General features: G+C 34.0%; 1 protein-coding gene and 1 long non-coding RNA gene across 5 annotated transcripts in view; both read right to left on the reverse strand.

Moving 5' to 3' along the window:
* The window catches only part of LOC144338454 (uncharacterized), a 445122-nt gene that overhangs the window by 21632 nt on the left and 400553 nt on the right, over positions 1-22937 (reverse strand). The window lies entirely within an intron of this gene.
* PRKACB (protein kinase cAMP-activated catalytic subunit beta) overlaps positions 1-22937 on the reverse strand; it is a 165517-nt gene that overhangs the window by 16814 nt on the left and 125766 nt on the right. For 3 of the 4 annotated variants that reach the window (XM_015143694.3, XM_077990284.1, NM_001260959.2), the window contains 4 exon segments: positions 19058-19184; positions 17977-18072; positions 13376-13498; positions 1747-1911 (listed from right to left, as the gene is read on the reverse strand). In XM_015143694.3, the coding sequence (XP_014999180.1) occupies positions 1747-1911; positions 13376-13498; positions 17977-18072; positions 19058-19184 (511 nt within the window). 4 annotated transcript variants of the gene reach the window in all.

Here is a 22937-nt window from a genome sequence, read left to right on the forward strand (position 1 = left end):
TTACTGTTACCACAACTGTTATACTGGTAACTTGTGTAGCAAAACAAAACAAAAAACAATACTACTTTCTTTTAAATATGCTACTGTTTAGCTGGGGTTTGTTCTCTATTTTATTATGATGGTATAATAATGTCAGCGATTAACTTGATCTATACTTATATTCAAGCCTTCAAGTTGCCTGAATTTCTAACACTAAGAATCCCTTTAGCAAGCAAAGAGTCAAACAAAAGACCAAACAAAACAAATCTCAAAAAACTCAGGTGCAAAGTTATTCTGAATTTCCACATTTCTCAAAGTATAGTACCTCTACATTTATTTATATGACCATCTGACTAATCTCCTTGTCCCCTGAAAGGATAAGCTTCATATAGGCAGGAATAAAGGTTGGTTTTACTCATCATTGTATTCTCAGCACCTTGCAGAATACCTAACACACAAGCAGGGACCTGATAACTATTTGGAAAAAATCTTATGTGAATAAATAATTGTTAAAAGGAAAAAAGTAGTAACTTTGGATAATTTGTTTTCACCTTCCAAAAAAGCATGAATTAAAACCCCTATTTGTATGAATTATGTTCAAATTAGCTTTCAAATGGATAAAAGAAAGTTGCATCCCTAAAGGGAGACCAATGCTCATTTAAGTCAATGAGCAAACATTTAGTGAGCATATACCAAGCATAAAGCTCTTTCCAGATGATAGCAATATGAAAAAAAAGTAAGATATGGTACCTGTTCTCAATGAAATGTTTTAAAACAACAGTGACCATGTAAAATATTAATAAAGAATACCCATCAGAGAAAAATATCAGAGGTGATATTTAAACTAAATCTTAAAAGATAAATAAGAGTATGGCAGATGCACATATGGGAAAAGTCATTCTGAGTAAAGGAAAAAAAAATTTACACAGGCACAAGTGTAAAAAAGCTTGGTCTGTTTGGGAAACACTAAATAAAACAATGTGTAATCCTGACAAATGCCACAGGGAGGTCAAAATGAAGACTAAAAAGTGATGAAACTAGCAATTAAATGTTGTTATATATCTGGCACATGCCAATTCTGGATGGGCAACTACATTTATTTATATATCTTCCTAATGTGGCTTCACATCAGTTTTGAAAACCCTTAGAACACTGTCTAATATATAATTTCCACAGTTTTGTGAAGTGTAACAGGTATAGATAGGAAAAATTTAACAAAGGAAACATTTCAGGTTGATGGTCAAAATAGCATATACGCTTTCTTTTAAAGCTAGGTAGGGCCAGGCGTGGTGGCTTATGCCTGTAATCCCAGCTCTTTGGGAGGCCGAGGCGGGCAGATCACTTGAGGTCAGGAGTTCAAGACCAGCCTGGCCAACATAGTGAAACCCTGTCTCTACTAAAAATACAAAAAAATTAGCCAGGTATGATGGCATGCACCCGTAGTCCCAGCTACTCGAGAGGCTGAAGCAGGAGAATCACTTGAACCCAGGAGGCGGAGGTTGCAGTGAGCCGAGATTGTGCCACTGCACTCCAGCGTAGACTACAGAGTGAGACTCCACCTCAAAAAAAAAAAAAAAAAAAAAAAAAAAAAATTCTAGGAGGAAACTCATTTTTAAGTTATGGGCTGTAAAGTACTTTAGATCCTGCACAAGATTAATTCAAAAGGTAAAAAAATTAAAACTATGTGTTAAGTTGAAAATATCTCCACCACATATAATTTAAACACCAACTTTAAAAAAGCTTTTAAATTAAAAAAGAAAGTCTCACCTTCCTCTGGTAAATAGCAATCCAATCTGTCGTGGCAAACCACTTGTGAGTTTTTATATCACTGACACCATTCTTTAGATTTCCATATCTCTTGGTCAAATCCACCTGCAGCAGGTTCCGTAGAAGGTCCTTGAGATCTGAACTGAAGTGGGATGGGAATCGGACCTACACAAACACACCATTTGGTAAAACACACATTCTAAGACTCATGATATTTCTGTTTTGATTTCATAAAGTCTTTTTTTTTAAGGCAACAAGCCATTATATGAACAAAAATATGGAGCGATGACCTTCACATACTTTTAACTACATGTTACAGTCCCCACAGTAGTCATAAAGGAGAGAATTACTTGGGTGAATGAACTAAACCTGTTCTTTTAGGGCCTTGCTTTGGTCATGATGTCTTTAAGAACATGGAGCAGTCTCCAGAAAAATGTGCATACCTACAGAACTTTTGCAAAATATCAGAAGGTTCACCTATCTTTAAGAGCAATCTCTTTGGATCGTACATTACAAATCTGTGTCTCAAAGATATACAAATTTAACTTTGTAATATAAATAGAAGAACCAGCATATGAAGGAAATCAGTATGTACATTTTGAAAAGAGATCTATCAAAAAGGAAGTCTAAAAATGGTTGTAAAAACCCACACTGCCTTTCACAGCATATGAAAAATTTTTCATTTATCAGAGGTTGGCTTTTAAAAATAATTCTCCTATTATGCAACAGTTTAAAAATGATTTAGACTGGTTTAAAAGCATTTTTCTACCTACTAACTTGTGAAGACTTTACAAAAATACTAGACTGGCCTCCAGCCTTAAAAACAACTGGAAACCCCCAAATAAGTGAAGATTTTTGGCAATCGATAAGGTTAAAGTAACATTTATAGGAAACCTAAGTCTATTTTTCATTTTGTTTTGTTTAAACACATTCTTCTCTTCTATACCAACCTAACTTCTGGTTCTTACTCTTTCATTGATATGGGTACTAAAAAAATTAAAATGGGTACCACCAAAGGATGAGAGAATAGCTGCATCTATGCCTCCTTATTCTTTTTTGTCATCACTCCCACCTCCCCACTATCCTTTCCAACTTGTGTTAAATCCCTTCCACCACCCTTTTCCCTGTCATACACACATATGTATGCACACATGTATGTGTATACATATCTGGATTATTACAGCCTCAACTACAAATTGATCATAGCACCTTTGTAGAAAATACTTTAAAGGGTTAAGAGACCCATTCCCGAACTCTCTGCATTCTTATTTTGTTTCTCTACAAGTGCTACCACTACATAATTTACATAGTGCATCATTACATTACCTCAGTTGCTCTTTATAATACATTTACTTATTCAACTATGCTGTAGTATTTGTGCATATTTCTGCCTCCCCCAGGCTCTGAGCTTCTGAGGGAAGGTACTGTGCCATTTTTATTCTCAGTATTTATTAGACTATTTCAAATACTGTAGTTCATCCATTTTACAATTATTTATTGAGTACCTACTATATGCCAGGCACTATTCTAGGTGCTGGATATAGAGCAGTGAGCAAAACCAGGCAAGTCTCTGATTTCATGGAACTTACATTCTAGTTGGATAGGACAAATTCAGTGAATATGGTATTAACTCCATTTTAAAGATGGAGAAACTAAGATTCAGCAATGTTACTGGGTACAGCTTCCTCAGTCATCAGGCCATAAAGTGGCACAATTGGGACTAGAAATCTAGTCATGATTTGTATCTTCATGAATTTTGCTCTTTATTACACTGTCTTCAAATATATAGACTCCTTAATTTATATTCTGACTTTCTAAAAGCTCAACATACTTGACAGACATTCTCATGTTCTCAAAGTAGAAGTTAAATCATCAGCATGCAAAGATAGGTTTTATAGTACAGTTAAATTCAAAACCATAGCTTTTGACTGCCACTTTTGTGCTATTCTATAAGTAAATTCTCTCAAAATCTGGTCCTAGGACCCATGCACATCAGAATAAACTGGGAGACAAAAGGATAAAAATGTGGATTCCTGTGGCTTGCCTCAGATGATGGGGGTATTGGGCCTGAAAATCTGAGCTTTTATCGCCAAGGGATTCATATGTACATAAAAGCTTGAAAAGCACTATTCTCAACTCTGTTCACTACTTTATGCAGAGGTTTTATTTTCTATGCTAGTAAAATATCATAGCATTTTAAATGTAAATAATAACAATACAGTAAATTGAAACCATTATCATACCAGAGGAAAACTAATATTGTATCAAGCAACCAAAGACTATTTAAAGGGTTAATAGTCAATAAATGACCAGGATTGGGGCTCAACTCATACAAATTAGCAACTCAAAATCTCATTTTTGCAAGGCCCTTTATTATCCTAGATTATGAGCAGTTTTATGTTCTAAAACAGTAAGGTATGTGAACTTCTACCTTCTCTAGTTTTATTCTTGACACAATGGTTTACTAGAAGCTAGGCATTATGCTAAACACTTTGTGTACTGGCTCATAAAATCCTATAACATTTGGATAATAATACAAATGTTATAGGTAAGGGTGAAGCAATTGAGACCTACAGAAATTATTTTGCCTAAGATTACAGAGCTAATAAATAGTAAAGGTGTAATTCCAAACTGGGTACACTGACTGCAGGGTATATATTTTTAATTATTTATTCTCCTTCCATGATTCAATAACTTAAAAATAGTCATTATCAGGAACCTTCTAAAAGACTGAAATTTTCATCTTAAAAATATTTTGCTGCACATTTCCTCATTTACCTAGATGAAGTAAGAACTAGAGAATAAGGGGTATTCAAAAGGCACAATGTCTACTTTAAAGATAACATGACATTTTTCCAGTGGGTATGTTAGCTCAGATTTTTCCAGTGATAAATCTAAACTTTATTTAGATTCCAAAGAAATAATTTATTTGAAGTACATCTATATTTGTTTAGGATTAAATTTGTGTGAACTGTTCAATAGTAATGTACCAGTTATCTCTTTCATTATGTTCACACAGCAGACAGTAATATACTACATATAAATTATCTTTGGAATTCAGGTAATATGCAATAGAATGCATGAAAAATAAAAGCATCTAAATAATGTAGTTCTTTATTTTGGAATGCAAATAAAGTGATGGTCTTGACTCTGTGTGTGTGTGTGTGTGTGTGTGTGTGTGTGTTTCTTTAATCTTCAGAACAGTGATTCTCAAATGGGGAGTGATGGGAGGTCATGACCGCAGATATCAGAATGATTTGGGAACCTTTTCAAATTATGGACATATCCTCCTCACCTCCATATCACACCCTCTTCTCCAGAGATTCTCACAGGTAGCCCACACTCTCATAGTAGTCCATGTTAATAATGGGAATCTGTCACGTATTTAAAGTATTTTGGGGGAGAAATAATGAAAGTCATTGTGAAAGTATTTTTTCCCATGATTATTCTGAAATTTAACTTGAAATGTAATTTCCTTGTTGACTGAACTTTCCAAAGAGCCATGTTGATTTATCAAACCGGAATTAGTGAAAAACAGAAAATAACTTCAACAAAATTGTTTTAAATGCACAACTTGTATTTGTAATACATCAACCTCGAGACACTAAAGATTTCTATGATGGGAAGAGTGACTATCTAATTTTTCCTTTAAAACTATATCAAAAGGGTATTACTTTTATCATTATTATCAATTATAACTACTATAGAAAGTGAAATCAAAATCTTCTAATATTGGAGCTAGAGGGTGCTTAGTTTGAGTCTAAACTCTGATTTTAAAGATAAGGAATCTGAGCTCCAGTGAGACTACCAACTCAGTTAGTGGAATTATTGGGAAAATAACTTAATCTTCCTGTCATATACCTATGAGCTTTTTGCCAGTCCAAGATAGGGCAAATAATGTGAAAGTAAATGTAAAGAGCCAGATGTTGAAAAGAGAAAGACAGTCTAAAATCATTTAGCCATTAGGTCTGAGAGATAAGGTTATGGGAAACTGGCATCATTTAACATGGAAGAAGTGTTTGTATAACATAAAATAGGTGTTTGTGATATGTACACCTCCCAAGGTGTTTTCTTCAATATTTTTTTCTTCAATATTATTTATTGTTTAGGAATATTTTCCAACCATTAGAGACTATATTACTTCTGATTTTTCTAATTAAATTTTCTGGAGAATAAATCTAATTCCCCAGTGAGGTACAGATACACAAAACAAGCTCTCAACACATGGTGTTTATCAAAATCACTTGTGATACTTAAAAAAAAGTTTTGAATCCACAGAAGACCTCTTGAGTCAGTAACTCTCAGGAAAGACACCAAAGATAGAGCACACTTCATGAAAGCTTCATGAAGGCAGAGACCACAACTGACTTGCTGTATCCAGCATGCAGAACTGGTCTGGCACATACTGTGAGCTTCATAAGTATTTAATGAATGCATGAATTGAAATTTGACAAATATTCATTGAACCTCTACTATGTGTTATGCTTGTACTAAGCAAGTACTATGTGCTTACTAATATATCTCAGGAATTTGTGCTTGGATTATATAAGTAAACAAAATAAGATGAAGATTTCTGACTTCATGGAGTTTACATTCTAGTGAAGAAGACAATTAAAACTTAGCAACCGAGGGATCCTTTAACAATGTTATCCTATCTTCTTCATAAAACTTTGCATTGTAAGGTGTTTGACTTTTACTCTGAAGAAAATGGGGAATCCTTGCAAGGTTTTAAAAAGAATAATAGGATATGATTTAACATTTTTAAGGAACCACTCTAGTGACTCACTTAAGAGCAACAGCAGTGGATGTGGTAAGAAGTGGCTGAATTCTGTAAATTCTAAAGACAAAGTAAAAATGGTTTCCCTGTGCATTAGATATGAAGTGAGGACTCCAATGTGTCTTGGCCTGACCAACTGAAAGGGTGGAGTTGCCATCAGTTTAGACGGGGAAGGCTTCGTGAAGGGGGGTGGGTGGAGTGTAGGAAAGAGGACAAAAACTTGTCAGTTTTAGACAGGTTGAATTTGAGGTATATATTAGATATCCAAGTAAAGATTTCAAGTTAGAAACTAGATACAAGAGTATGGAATTTCAGAAACATGTATGGACTGGAAAAATGAGTTTGAGAATTGTCCTGAGCATTTAAGTCATGAGACTGGATGAAACCACCCATTGAGGAAGTGCAGAGAAAGAAGAGAAGAGGATCAAGCCAACGAGATTGAGAGGGAATGATTAGTGATACAAAGTCACTGAAGCCAAGTGAAGGAATAACAAATGAATCACTGAACTAGATTCTTCTATTTCTTGCTTTGCCACAAACTACCTTTTGTCTTTGGGTAATTCTGATTTTTGATTTACCTACATACAGGACTAGAGAGTTAAACGAAATAAAAGTGAACATCCTTGCCACCTAAAAATTCTACCAAGCTATTTCTTTAGTAGAAAGAATTCCTGGGTTCCAATCCCAACTCCACTACATACATGCTCTGCAATCTAGGGAAAACTCTTAACTTTCTGAGTCTCAGTTTCCTCATTTATAAAACAATGAGAGTATATCTCATCTAGCAGTTATGAAAAGAAATTATGTAACTTACATGAAACTGCCTTGTATTATGCCTAGTATTTTGCAGACATTAATTCAACACAGTTTTCATTTTTTAAGCCTTCCCATTAGAATACTATTTTAATGATCTGAAACTGAATTTTTGAATTAAAGAAAGAACTTGGAAGACAGCCATATCTATCATTATTTTTACAGACGCGCCAAGGACAGTCTGTGCTAGAAAAGTCATTGGGAAAGTATAGGAAGTTCCTCCTTTCTTCTTGTCTCAGGCTCCACCTGTTAATTTATAGAACAAACACTTTCATCTTTTCTTAAGGTCCTAAGTTTGATAAAGTGAGGGAGAAAATGTCTTACTATAACTTTGTTTTATAAAGACACCATTGTCAATATGGCTGATATCCTAAACTACCATCAAATTACATTATATAATACGTTAAACGAACTATAAAACTCACTCTGAATTGAGCAAACTCAACAGAATATTTTTTCTGCTTTCAGCACTGATTATAAAGTCTTGCACATTTGAGTTTTAGGAATAACTATTATTTTCTAAAAATTCAAGAGGAAGTTACAACCAAAAAGTAAATCCATTCATGTTGTTCATGGTATCCATACTGAGTGATTTAAAATCACTATCTGGTTTACTGACTTTTTTTTCTTTTAGAAATAAAATAAGGCCGACTGGGTGCTATGGCTCATGCCTGTAATCCCAGTAATTTGATTAAGTAAATTGAGAGGCCAAGACAGGCGGATCACTTGAGGTCAGGATTTCAAAACCAGCCTGGCCAACATAGTGAAATCCTGTCCCTACAAAAAACACAAAAATTAGCCGGGTGTGGTGGCACACGCCTGTAGTCCCAGCTACTCAGGAGGTTGAGGCAGGAGAATCACTTGAACACGGGAGGCAGAGGCTGCAGGGGGCCAAGACTGTGCCACTACACTTCAGCCTGGGCAACACAGCAAGATTCCATTTCAAAAAAGTAAAAAATAAAAATAATAATAAGAAAAAGAAAGAAAATGAGGCCAAATCAAATTGGTTTACACTAAGCTTAATCACAGAAATTACAAAGTTGTTCTTCGAAAGAAGGGAAAAATCTTAGTGCTATTCTGCAGTTATTGGCAGGAGAAAGGATCATTTAACTAGTAACATTATCTTTTATGAATTGGGATAAAATTTACTATAGGCTTACATGACTCAAAAGAGTTTGTACACAGCCAAGAAGCAATAATCTATTAACTACTGGCTATGAGCATGTTGAGATAAATTTTAACAAATTATTTCTAAATTAGGTACAATAAGTTCTCAAAATATCTGCAATCCCAGTAAAGAATTCATTGATCAAAAATGAACATATACATTAGACAATTTTTCAACAGGCATAATAACTTTTCATATACTAGGCATGTTGTAGATATGGTGCCGAGTTCCACAGTACCTCATAAGACCTGGGCATCTTTAATCAGCCTGGATTCTACATGTGAAAAGAAAGAGCTAAGACATTAAAAATATTTATAAATATTGGTACTGCATCTATGGGCTCTCTATTCTGTTCCCTTACCCATGCAGAAACAGTGGTAGATATGAGTCTACAAGGTTGCAGAGGATTATGATCTGCCCCATTCTCCCTCCCCCTGCTTTCACATAAGAAGCCAGTTTTGCAATTATTTGCTCATAGGACCACAAGAGCTGTCACCAAAGAAGGTATTAATAAGAATTTTAAATAACCACAGTGAAGTGTTTAAAACTGGCCCTGGGTTTTACAAAAAGAGTAAAACTGCTTTTGTGTTTTATGAAAATGATTTCCGAGTACTTCTAAGTCTCTTTAACTATGGCCATAGCAAAGTAGTAAATGATATTGTAATTTCCCCAAAAGCATTAACAATAGTATCTTAGAAAAAGTATAGTGGAATATCTGCATATGTGTATGTTATTTAGGAAACAGAATGTGTGTAGAAAATAGTTAACATAGCAGGCCTGAGATTGCTACCCTTAGAAAGAACTGCTTACAAGTTTGGCCCTTGGGAGATGTCTGGCAATTTGAATAGTACCAGTGTCTTTATACCAATATGAAACCTTCCCTAAAGGATTAGAGTGGCTCACTGTGCCTAGACTGTTGGTACAAACAACATAGTTTATTCTGAACATCTACTTTTGTTCTGGGAGCCTGGGATTTTGGCATGCGGTAGGCAGAGGGTGCATATGTGACCAACCCCCAAAGAAAACCTTGGGCATTGAGTATTTAATGAGTATTGCTGGTAGATAAAATTTCACGCTTGTCAGAGTTTGTTGCTGAAGGAATTATGTGCACCCCTTGTGACTGCCCTGGGAGAGGACTCTTGAAAGCTTGTGCCTGGTGTCTTCTGGACTTTTGCTATCTTCACTTTGTACACTTTTGTTGAAATAAATCTTAGCCTCAAGTACCACTGTATGCTGAATCTTGTTGAGTCCTCCTGGTGAATCACCAAACCTAGAGATAGTCTTAGGGACCCCTGAGACAGAAAGGAATAGCAATTGGGCTGATAATCAATTACTCTTCATGTAAATATTGAATTTCCCTTCAGGAAAAATTAACCAACTCTTTGATCATTCAGTATATGCTTATGTTTATGCTTCTATATTTTGCATAATGTCTCCTTACATATTGTTACTCATTAAGCATGGAACAATATTCACATTAGGTATGTTGAAGCTAAGAATTTTTTTTTAATTACATAAGCCAAGGGCTCTAAAGTTATGGTTTCCATAGTAGCTGTTACTTGAGTACCTTACATGCAAGTATAATTTTTGACTGCAATATAAACTTTCTATATTTACATGGGTAATGCAGCCAGATAGAGGTGCTATAGAGACCATAACTGATTCTTGTCATGGAGTACATGACACTGAGGCATGAAATTTAAAGACTACATACAGAAACTCAGCATATGTATTGCTAGGATGAGGCATAGTTAATGCAGGAATCATAAGTCTTTTCTTTCAACTATGAATTTGTAGACTCAAACCCTAACATTGCATGAATAATTTGACATTTAAATACCACCTCCTCTGTTTTTTTAAAGGCAAAATATGTGTAGGAGAGAATCTAACAAGTTGATTGATCATCTTTGTGTGCATTTAAAAATACCAGCTTGAGTTAAAATATTGTAATAGAGAAAGTATTTTACAATCTAATGTTCATATATACGTACTTCAGTGAATTTATCACTTAATTAATAAATTTAACTTTAACTTTGATAAGTCACTGATACCTATAACCTTTATAACATGACTTCAGAATGGAGGATATAATCAATATAAGATGTGGTTGCATAAAATAATATGCTTCTAAAATCAACAAAAACAATTCTGAATGAAAAGCACATTCTTAAATGATATATCATTAAAACCATTAAAAGTTCGAATGCAAATATAAATATGGGGATCCACAAATATAAGACCAAATTGGATTTTTAATAATTTGCAAAATTTAAAAAACTAGTTAGTTTCCAATTTGGCTTTAGCTACTAACCAGAGAGACAATAATATTTTTGCAATGTGAATAGAGACACATTCTAGTTTGAATCTGAGTGTTTAAACAGATGATTTATTGGGAAATGGTTAATACAATCTAACGTCACATAATACAGCGTCTTTTAATGGCAAAAATTCCGCTTTCATGACTCCTACTTTAGATGAGTAAAGGGAGTAAGAGATAGGGATAATTTTATGTCCCATATGGGGAAAGATAATCTGGTACTTTTAGCTAAAAAACAAAAGTACACCAAATATCCTGTCACATTTCTAAATAAATAAAGGGGAAAACAGAATATTGTGATATAATAAAGTTTTATGTTGTTATTCTTATAAGGTGCCTACAATTTAGACTGTTATGATTTTAGAATATATGCAGATTATTAGATACAAAATTTTAAAGTTTGATATAAAATGAATATATATATTCATAAACAGCTGAATATAAATTTTAACCAATAGAGAATGATCGGCAAATTGAGGCCAATGCATAAAGATGAAGATACATTAATTTTAACTAAAGCAGTTTTTCTTAATAAATGTAAATTTAGTTATGGCAGTATCCTTGTTAGAAAACTGCATTTCTTATATGAAGTTAAGCATAAATAAAAGCAATATACTAAAGATTCAAGAACTTTATAATTACTGTCAATTAAATTATTTGAAACAATTATTATATTTACATTCTTAGTTTTTGTATTAGTAAAATATTCTTCTTCCATTTGTGATTTTAATGTATTTTGGTTCTCTCATCATTCTTCATATGACCTTTAGTCCTCTTGAGAGTCTACACTTCTCAAATTCTTCAAAAATAAATCACTGCCTTGTCTGTTAATTTTTCTCAAAGCTTTGTTTTTTTCATATCAAAAGTTCTGCTGGGGGAAAACAATTACAAAGATAAGAAATCTGAAGCCAGAGATCTACAAATGTAACAAGAACAGCAGTGATATTAATACTTGTTTAAATAAGTACTGCATTCTGCTTTTCTGTATTGCCTTTATCAGTGCAGTGTTCAACATCTAGCTTGGTTTATTTATCTGTAAGAGGTATTTATTTTTTTACCTTTGACATAGTTGGGGTATAAATTCTTCAATCAGTCACCTAATTTGTGAATACTGGTAATACATAAAACTTTCTACATAAAATGTGGCAAAATACAAGGGAAAATCTTGTGATCCAGGCAGACTGCATATGTACTCTGAGATAGGGAACAATACTGTGCTGAAATGTATATTCTAGGCGATTGGATAGACTAATTCTATTGGCAAGTGTCTTGTTCCTACAGCCCAGCTATGCAGCATCTATGATGTAAATTTGAGTGTTGGCAAAAAAGATAAATTACCACATTATCGACATTCAGGGTACCTTGAGAATAGTTAACAATGGAAACTGTAAGTTGATAGATGTCAAGGGTAAGCTTTCACACTAAATGTAGAGCTTGAATATGGCTGAGATACAAAGAAATAAAGACTTTCCCACTATCTCCTATAAGATTCTTCAGATTGATTAGGCTTATCTCTGCCTAAGAAGGTCACAAAATACAAAACAAACAGACAAAAAATAAAACAAAAAAACCTCAACTATATAACATCTCAGGCTAACGTGTTATCAAGATTGATGCTCCATTTCCTGATCATATTCTAAACAGGACTATGTGGGAAAGAAAAGACAAAGTAGTACGACATGTAGAAATAGAAAGAAGGGAAAATAAGCAAAATACCCCTTCCCATATATTTTGTCGTTAATGTATAGAAGGTCTCCTTCTGGGAATGTTTAAAAGCCTATTCTTTTGCTGCATGACAGGAAATTCAAGCTCATTTCTATTGAATTGAATATGGTCTTTTTAAAAAAAGATCTGAGGTCTGAGTTAAGGCAAGCACAAATGATTGACCCTAAACAAAATACTCTTGAAAGCAAAATTAGAGGTTATAAGTGCAAAAGAAGGAAGGTTTAGAAAGAAATTTACAAAACGTAAAATACTACAACATAGTAAGTCTACTCATGTTCAAGAAAAATTAATGTTATTTCCGTGTTTGCTAAAAACCAATGACAATTATAATCACAATCTATATGAACAATTCTGTTAAAGTCAGTTCTATAAATTTCCATCTTAAAAAGCCTCATTCATTTTGTATTTACTTTTACTTCCAATTTTATAGTATTGGACATAATTAAAACAAGAAGTCTCTCCTGAAAATGGAAGGGCATATAAAACAGCCCCCAAAACTTTTCTCCATGAAGATAGACGTATGAAATAATAAACTATTTTTATTTATTTGAAGGAATATTGAGAATTATGGCTATGATCCTGTTCTTTGTGGTAAAAATACTAAATATAGAAATTGCTTTACTGTTTTGTTAATTTCTTTATAAAACTGCCCTTTTTTTCTTAAGAAACTGAAATGATTCATTTCTTATGCTATTAAGAGCAGCAACTGTAGATTTTTCTATATTTTTCCCAATGTAGAATAATAATTATGACACAATATAGTTTCAATACATGAAGCTTAAAATTCATGTACAGTAATAAGAGAGGAATAATAAAATATTTTACTTACCTTTCCAGAAACAATCTTTTCATAAATCTGAATTGGTTGGTCTGCAAAGAATGGGGGATAGCCAGCTGCCATTTCATAGATTAGCACTCCTAATGCCCACCAATCCACTGCCTTATTGTAGCCCTGAGATAAATCAACACCAATGTCAACTGTTATTTAAGTTACTCAGAAGAGAATGAAATCAAAGACAATTTCAAAATGATCTGGAAGCATATAAAAAATTTTTTAAAGCAATTGCTGAGCAGCTATTCAGGACAGAATTTAAAAGTGCACCAAATGTATCAGGTCAGATTTAAATTAAACAAAGGAGAGGATTTCCAGATACTGAAATTGGATATTAGGAAAGATTATTAAATCTTCTTCCTAAAATGATTAAGAATATTATAGACAATGAAATTTTCTTTATTTCACTGGTATAAGTTAGTTCTTGCTCAATAACAGGAAGGCAGTTAGATCACATCACTTCTTAAGGCCCATTCTAGGCCCATAATCTTATGAATCAGATTTTCCACAGCATGCCTAGAAAGATCGAAAGTTTTCAAAGAAAATAATGGAAACTGGACTACATAGTAAATAGTGAAGTTGACTTCAAAATATTCTATATTTTTGGAGTTAGGAGGGTGAATGTGCTAGGGATAATCCCATCTGCTTCATAGGATTTTGTGAAAGCAAAAAGTTTAATGTAGAATTCAATTAATGTAAATATTTAAGTATACTTTACTTCTGCTATCTACTGTTTTGCTTCCTATCTCTAAAAGGTATGTTTTGTGAGGACTGTATCAAATGAAAGGCAGTAATGTGTATAAAAAGTGCTTTGTAAACCAAATGTAAAAATCTAAGGTTATGTTTTTTTTTTTTCATATTAAGCTTACTAAAATTAAAATCTGGAAGTATTTATAAGAAAATAAATAAGAATAACAGGCTAATATAGTTTATTAACTATGATCAGTATCAACTGGCACAAGACATTTTTTAACAACCCCAACAACCTGGTCATGAAGAGAAATAAGCTGAATTCTACCCAGATCTATTGTTCCGCCCTCAGAGGTACCCTCTACCATCATGACTCTCCACATTCCACCCTTTTGTCAAAATTTTAGCTTTACAAACTACTTAGTTTTCAAAATTCTAGCAAAAATATAATACTATAATGCTATAGAGATTTTCTTTATCTCTTTTTTCTTTCCTGATACTGTATATATCTTTTTAAGGGAAGGAGTGGTATAATAGGAATAGCACTTTGTTTTCTAGTAGAAATAGGCATTAACTCTCTTTAACTTTTTGATTTATATGTTTAAATTGTGTGCTAATGTTTATAGTAAATGTGTCAGACACAAGTTAATACCCAAGGTATAGAAATCAAAACACATCAATAAGAAAAATGTTACAGTACAATAGACAAATGGGCAAAGGAAATGAACTATTAATTTACAGACACACAAAGAAATACCAAATGGCTATTAACCATTTGAAAAATAAATCAAAAACATGAGAATTAAAACAATGAGATACAATTTATTACCTATTAAATTAGTAAATATTTTAAAAATGAGTATACCCAGTGATAGTGTTATGAAATAGGCACTATAATACACTAATGGTAGAAGTGTAAAATGGCATAATAACTTTGGAAAGCAATTCGGCAATATGTATCAAAAGCCTTAAAAATGTTCCTACTCCTTGACCCTGTAATTCTACTTCTGGGAATATATGCTAAGGAAATAATGTAAAATATAGAAAAAGCTTTATGTATAAGGATGTTTATCAAAGTTATTTATAATAATAAAAAACAAAAACCAAAAATAAAACCTGAACACTCAACAATAGAGGAGTGGCTAAATACTCTATGGTACATTTGCAAACAAGCCATTAGAATGATGTTTGTGTGCTTGTTATAATAAAAGTGAAAAAAGTCAGAGACAAGACTATATACATTTACTATGATTTCAACTATGACAACCCTGAAATAAGGCCACACACCTACGACCACCTGATCTTTGACAAAGCTGACAAAACCAAGCAATAGGGAAAAGATTCCCTATTCAATAAATGGTGCTGGGATAAGTGGCTAGCCATATGCAGAAGACTGACGATAGACCCCTTCCTTATACCATATACAAAAATCAGCTCAAGATTGATTAAAGACTTAAATGCAAAACCCCAAAGTATAAAAACCTTGGAAGATAACCTAGGCAATGCCATTCTGGACATAGGAATGGACAAAGGTTTCATGACAAAGATACCAAAAGCAATTCCAACAACAGCAAACACTGTCAAGTGGGATCTAATTAAACTGAAGAGATTCTGCACAGCAAAAGAAACTATCAATGGTAAACAGAGAACCTACAGAATGGGAGAAAATATTTGCAAACTATGCACCTGCCAAAAGTCTAATATCCAGCATCTATGCGGATCTTAAACAAATTTACAAGAAACAAACAACCCCATGAAAAGGTGGGCAAAGGACATGAACTGACACTTTCCAAAAGAAGACATACACGTGGCCAACAAAGATATGAAAAAATGCTCAATATCACTTATCATTAGAGAAATGCAAGCAAGTCAAAACCATAATGAGATACCATTCCACACCAGTCAGAATGGCTATTATTAAAAAGTCAAAAAATGGTAGGGCGCAGTGGCTCACACCTGTAATCCCAGAACTATGGGAGGCCGAGGAGGGTGGATCACTTGAGGTCGGGAGTTCAAGACCAGCCTGGCCAATATGGTGAAACCCCGTGTCTACCAAAAAATACAAAAATTAGCTGGATGTGGTGGTGCATGCCTGTAGTCCCACCTACTTGGGAGCCTGAGGCAGGAGAATCGCTTGAACTCAGGAGGCAGAGGTTGCAGTGAGCCGAGATCATGACACTGCACTATAGCCTGGGTGACAGAGCGAGACTCCATCTTCAAAATAAATAAATAGTCAAAAAATAACAGATGCTGGCAAGGTTGCAGAGAAAAGTGAACCCTTAGACACTGTTGGTAGGAGTGTAAATTAGTTCAACCATTGTGGAAAGCAGTATGGAGATTCCTCAAAGAGTTAAAAGCAGAACTACCATTCGACCCAGCAATCCCACTACTGGGTATATACTCAGAGGATTATAAATCATTCCATCATAAAGACACATGCATTTGTTTATTCATTGTGGAACTATTCACAATAGCAAAGACATGGAATCAACCTACATGTCCATCAATTGTAGACTAGATAAAGAAAATGTGGTACATATATACTATGGAATACTATAAAGCTATAAAAAGGAATGAGATCATGTCTTTTGCATGAACATGGATGGAGCTGGAGGCTATCATCCTCAGCAAACTAATGCAGGAACAGAAAACTAAATACCACATGTTTTCACTTATAAGTGGGAGCTAAATGATGAGAATTTATGAAGACAACGAAGGAAAAAACAGACGTTGGATTCTACTTGAGAGTGGAGGTAGGGAGGAGGGAGAGGATAAGAAAGATAACTATGGGTATTGGGCTTAATTCCTGAGTGATGAAATAATCTGTACAACAAACCCCCATGACATGAGTTTACCTATGTAACAAACCTTCACATGTAACTCCAAACCTAAAATAAAAGCTAAAATGTACATATATATATGAATGTTTTTAAAAAGGCTGCCTCTAGGTTGGTGGGATTACATATAGGTTTTTTTGGTTGTTTCTTTATGTTTTTCTGTATTTTCTAAATTTTGTATAATGAGTATTACTTTTACAATATATACACATTTGTAAAAGTTTTAGTGCTCATTTTGTTGTCACATTATTTGTTAACTGTATTTAAAGAAATGTGTTAACTGCAATGATATTTAGATTATAAAATATCAAGAAGTTATACATTATTTAAATTACAAAAGATAATGAGAGAAAACTTGAAAGAAATCTTTTATTTTAACCCTTCTATAGGTTAGCCATATTTCAATGATCCCATTTGGGAACCACTGAAGCATGTGTCTTATTCCCTTCCTTTTCCTCTCGCCTATTTGTGCCTGGTTATTGTTAGGTTCTCCTTTCTAGATTTCTCCACCAAGAGATGGCAGAGGAAAAGTTAACCATTCTTTTAGATATAGGTACAGTTTCTCTCACCACATTTCACTATTTAGAAAAGTAGAGCTGCCTTCAATACAACTAAAACTATTCAATTGCTGTTAATAGTCCTATTTAAAATTTAAAAACACTTCTCATACATTCCTTTTATTCAACTGGTAAATTTGAAAAAGAAAGAATGGACAACTAGTACATATCATCTCTAGATTTACCTCTTGGTATAATCCAGAGCAAGTCTTCTCTACCCTCCTGTTACTAGGAATAATTAAGAAAAGACTATGTTTTTGGTTGCCAAACATGGATCTAGAGGTCATATTTATTCATATTATTTCTCTAAGACCCAGAGTTAAAATTGACAGAGGTTTAGGATTAGTGGTAGATGCTAAATAGTAATTCTTTAGTAATCATGCACAAATAGATTTAAATTCATAACTCAGATCAAATTAAAACTGTAAAATTAGATCAATAAACTTTTTACAAAAGTCCATAGGGATGCATGACTCATATTTCTACCTCTTACGTATTGATATTATGAATATACCTTGCTGAGAATTATTTCTGGAGCCAAATACTCTGGAGTTCCACATAATGTCCAAGTTCTGCCTTTAACTCTTTTGGCAAACCCAAAGTCTGTGACCTATAAAAGAAAAAAAAAATATTAGTGAAAATGTATTACCTCACAATAAATGTGTTTATTGAACCTAAATTGAAAGTTTAAAATTCAAATTGAAACTATGAAAGAAACTGAAAAAATAATTAAGTCCATGTAATTGAAATTCATTAATGAATAGTTAGTGAATGAAGGTTTAAACACTCCAAGTTGGAAATCCTTCCTCAACACAAAGAAAAGGAACAAATTAATAACAACAAAACCCTTTTCAGTCATTATTATAAGATCCTAGACCCAAGGAATAAAAAAGTGAAAATAAAAGGTAAAAATAAATAGCATTAATAAAAATGAAACAATGCTAAATGTCTGCCTTACCCCAATATGTCCTCTGCCATTAATTGCACCATCAGAAGTGTAAAAATGTCAATGGGAGAATCTATTGATAATTGTGTAAAAAGAAATGCTCCCACTTTATTAGTAGTAGAAGTGAAAAGAAAATGTTTCTACAAGTTCAGTATTGGTAGTCAGGGATCCTTTGGCAGTTATATTGTAGTCGTAAAGGGCATGGACTCTGGGATCAGACTGCCTAGGTTCAAATTCTGACTACCATTTACTGGCTAAATGACCTTGCCATGCCTTAGTTTTGTTAATCTTAAAATGAAGATAACAGTGGTATTTCTACTTCATAGGTTTATCAGGATTAAAGAAATAATACATGTAAAACACCTGGAATATGCCTGGCAGTAATAACTGCTCACAGATTTAGCTATTAATATCTCCTTATGCAAGAGGCTATACTCAGTTCACAGCTATAGATTAAGGGAGATACAAACAAGTTCCTTTCATAATAGGATTTTTGCTTCTCTGTAATAGCAGCGAAACTCTGAGCTCTACTTAAACTGTTAGGAATAATTGTCTTCTTCAAAAAAAAATCCAGGTTGGGCTTACATACATACAATGTCTTGCCTAGTATTTTCTCAAATACATTATACAGAATGTGTTAAAGTCATACCTGGATATAGCCTTGATGGTCAATTAAGAGATTTTCAGGTTTTAGATCTCTGTAGATGAGGTCTAGTGAATGGAGGTACTCGAATGTTAGCACTATCTGAGCTGCATAGAACCGGGCATGGGGTTCACTGCAAAGAAATAAAAACATTGATTTTCTGTAAAAATGAGTTAATACATTCTAATTAGTAGATTATACATAAAAACCAATATGAAGTAGAGGTACTTTGGGAACAAAAAGTATTTTTAAAAAAATGTATGTAAAGAATTTTGTTACTTTTCAAATATTTATTAAATCTCTATATTGTGTTCAAATAACATTCTGATAAATTTATGGGGAAGCACACGTTGAGGAAAAATATAAACCTAAAATAGTTATCTCACTGTGAATCATTATAGCCTATATTTGAATATATTGATGTCTTTCTAATTATGTCTGATCTTGAGAATGACTGAAAAGCAAATGTGCCAATTGAAGTGTCTATCGGGGCCACTGCTATAGTGGCTCCATCTACTTTTCTCACAAATTTCAAGAGTTCATAGAATTTCCCTACATAGAAGTTCTTTAGCTGCATTTATCTGCAGATTAATGCCATTTTACCCATTTTGTAATAGTTCCTGTTACAAAATGACATGTGTTCATTATGGAAAAATATCATAAAATATCGATGAAGAAGGATGAATACTCATAATCCCATTCAGAAACCATAGAAACGACCTTGGCATCAGGATTTCCAAATCTTCTACTATGCTTGTTTACATAGCTAGACATAAGAATAATCTCTATGTTAGTGTAAATATGTACAGTTCTTTAATGTATATATTAGATTAATAGATCAGTGTAATTTTGATGTCACAATCTGAAAAATTCAAAAGGATATACCAATTTTCTGAGTTTCTAATTTATCTTCTAATGCATTACTTGAATTCTACTAATCTGCCTGATAAATTGCAATGCCTTTCAGATTTGTTTCCTCAGTGAACAACAACCTTAACTATGAATAGAATTTCCCTCAAGATGGTTGGTATGAATTTGATCTAGTAGTAACAGAAATACAAATTCCAACAAAAGATTATATGTGCTGCCTTTTTTGCTTGTCACTGCATTTCCCAAGTGCTCAGTAAATATTTGTTGAAATAATGCATATGTAAAGAAAAATGCTTTTGGGGAGCAAAATTCTATAATACCCTTCCAGTTTCTGCTTCATCCCAACACTGTCAATCTGCATTGTATGCCAAATGACAAGGAATGAGGAGAACATTGTAAGCAGAGATTAAAATAATCATTCTGGTCATTGCAACATTTATGCTTAAACTGGGAAACATTTGACCTGGGAGGTCCCCTCTTATTTTCTCCATGCACCTGTAAACATAAAATGTCATTATTATTACTTTTTACTTATAAAATATTAATTTCCATATGCTGGTGTTTAATTGGAGGAATACATACATTACATAGATCTATAATAAAATTCTTTTTTTTCTTGCCCTGTTGCCAGGCTGGAGTGCTGTAGCATGATCACTGCAGCCTCAAACTCCTGGGCTCATGCAATCTCCCCACCTCAGTCTACCAAGTAGCTGGGACTACAGTTGCACACCGCCATACTCAGCTAATTGTGTGTGTGTGTGTGTGTGTGTGCGTGTGTGTGCGCATGGGGTGGTTTGTCATGTTGCCCAGGCTGGTTTTGAACTCCTGAGCTCAAGTGATCCATCTGCCTGAGCCTCCCAAAGTGCTGCGATTACAGGCTTACATGAGCCACTGTGCTCAGCCTCTAATCACATTCTTGAAAGGTGAAAGTAAAATATTCCAAGTGCAAAGTGTTATTGGGTATTTCTACTTAATATTGAATGTAGGAAGACAATGGTAAGGGCTAATGCTGTAGCAGTTTTAAGTCCAGACAGCTTTAAGTAGAGAATTCAAATGACTCATTTGATTCTGATTAAAGCCATGCTAAACAATAACTCATATTCCTACTGCCTCAAAACTTCTAAGATGGACACTGCAATCGTTCAAGTGTATATGTAGTACTTGTGAAAGATGAGAAAAGACAAGTGTCTCAGTGTGAATTCCTTCAACCAACTTGCTGTTCTTTTAGTACCAAGTCAAGTATTAAAGACTCAATATCAAAGAGTACTAAGACAGTGAGGAGTTGCAAAGAAAAGAAGTTACCAATTATATAAAGTTAACACAAACTTTTTTGAGAACAGGTTCAGGTGTGGTACTTTAGTGTAAAACTTTAAATAACCATAAGGCAATATGAGGATTCTGCTTGAACAAGAGGCAGTAGGAGAGAGAGGACGATAGGAGAGGAAAGAAAATTCTCAAAGATAAGCAGAAGCTACTTTGCACAGTGCCTGACACTATATTAATTATATTAGTTGCCCTGTACATATTAAGTCAATAAATGAATCTTGGCTTAGGCCTCAGGTAATTAAAATGACTCCAATGTTTGCTCATTACTTGGTATCATCTTGCGATATTCTGAGTCTGCCACCATCATTTTATGAATCAAATTACCATCATCAGTCCAGTTTCAGTTCATACTTGTGTTTCAGTTATGCCAATATTTAATTACGAAAGTTAATTCTATAAGTTGGGTCGTTTTTGTCATACCCAACTAAATCAGAGTTGAGGGGCTGGGGCAATAAAGCACTCAGAGCACACAGCACCTACTCCAAGAATTAAATTTTCCATATGCCTAGCTGCTAAAGCTTCCTGTTGTAAACTGAAGCCAGTTTTATTTAATAGCTACTGAAACAACCTGTTGTGACTAAGACTAGTTTGAATCCACCACCATCACTTACCAATCACAGCTTGCCAGCTCCCCAAAACTTTGCTAGTGCCAATGAACTTTGTTCCAAAACGTATTATCTCTCCTTTTTATAAAACTTCTAACCTTCTTATTGTTCTTCAGTCACACCAAAGACCACCTGGTCTGTGTGATGCCTTGCATTGCAATTCTTGCTTCCCAAATAAAATATCAAATCTACAGATTTGCCTCTATATTTTAATTTTGACTTTGATATACTTGGTGTCAGAAGTGGGATCCTAAAGCTGACTTACTTCAGGGAGAATCACTGGCCCTGGGAACTATAGCATGAAGTACCCCCACTGGAGCCCTTTCAGTCCTGCTGCTTCTGGGGAGTCCCCTCTTTTCCCCTTAGTGAGTCTCTTTTGGACTAAACTCTTAATTGTGGTTGAGTTCTGTTTTATTTGGGATTTGGCTGGGAAGGGGTCTTTCTCTTTCCCCCTCCTGTTTGAGAGGGGTCTTTTGCCTCCTGGTTGACTGATGTCCTCTTGGGGAGGGTTATTTTCCCCCTGTTGACTTCAGCGGTAAGGATTAGACCTCAGTTTTGAGGTTTGGATGAGGGTACTTTCCCCTTTATTTGGAGAAGGCTTATTGTTCTTCCTGGTAAGGACATACTTTATTTTCTGTTGGTGCTTGTGTTTATTTGGACTTATGTATTCAGCATTTGTGTTTAATTGGCTCTTATGTATTTGGCATTAAACCGAATCACCTAAATACATTTAGTTAAAAATAGGCTCTCAAAGTTTAAAGGCATGCCCAGGTATTTTCTGAGACTCGAGCTGGTAACATGTTCAAACATTATAGGAATCATTCAAACAGTCTGTTGTTCTTACAACAAAACTAAAAGACCATGGTGATAAAATCATATACTCCAAATAAGACTCATATCACAACCGATATCCTAAGGCTAATAAAAATTTCAGGACTCAGACATTGCCTTGCTACAAAATACCATCTCAAAGCTAGTGGAGACAAGTTCCTTTCTGGAGCTTTTCCCTCCACTTTTACAGTTCCTCTTCTTCATCCTAATATAGACTAAATTCTCTTTTCTCAAAACTCCTCAGCTATTTTGGC

The sequence above is a fragment of the Macaca mulatta genome, chromosome 1, assembly GCF_049350105.2.
Source record: "Macaca mulatta isolate MMU2019108-1 chromosome 1, T2T-MMU8v2.0, whole genome shotgun sequence".
NCBI classification, from domain to species: Eukaryota; Metazoa; Chordata; class Mammalia; order Primates; family Cercopithecidae; genus Macaca; species Macaca mulatta.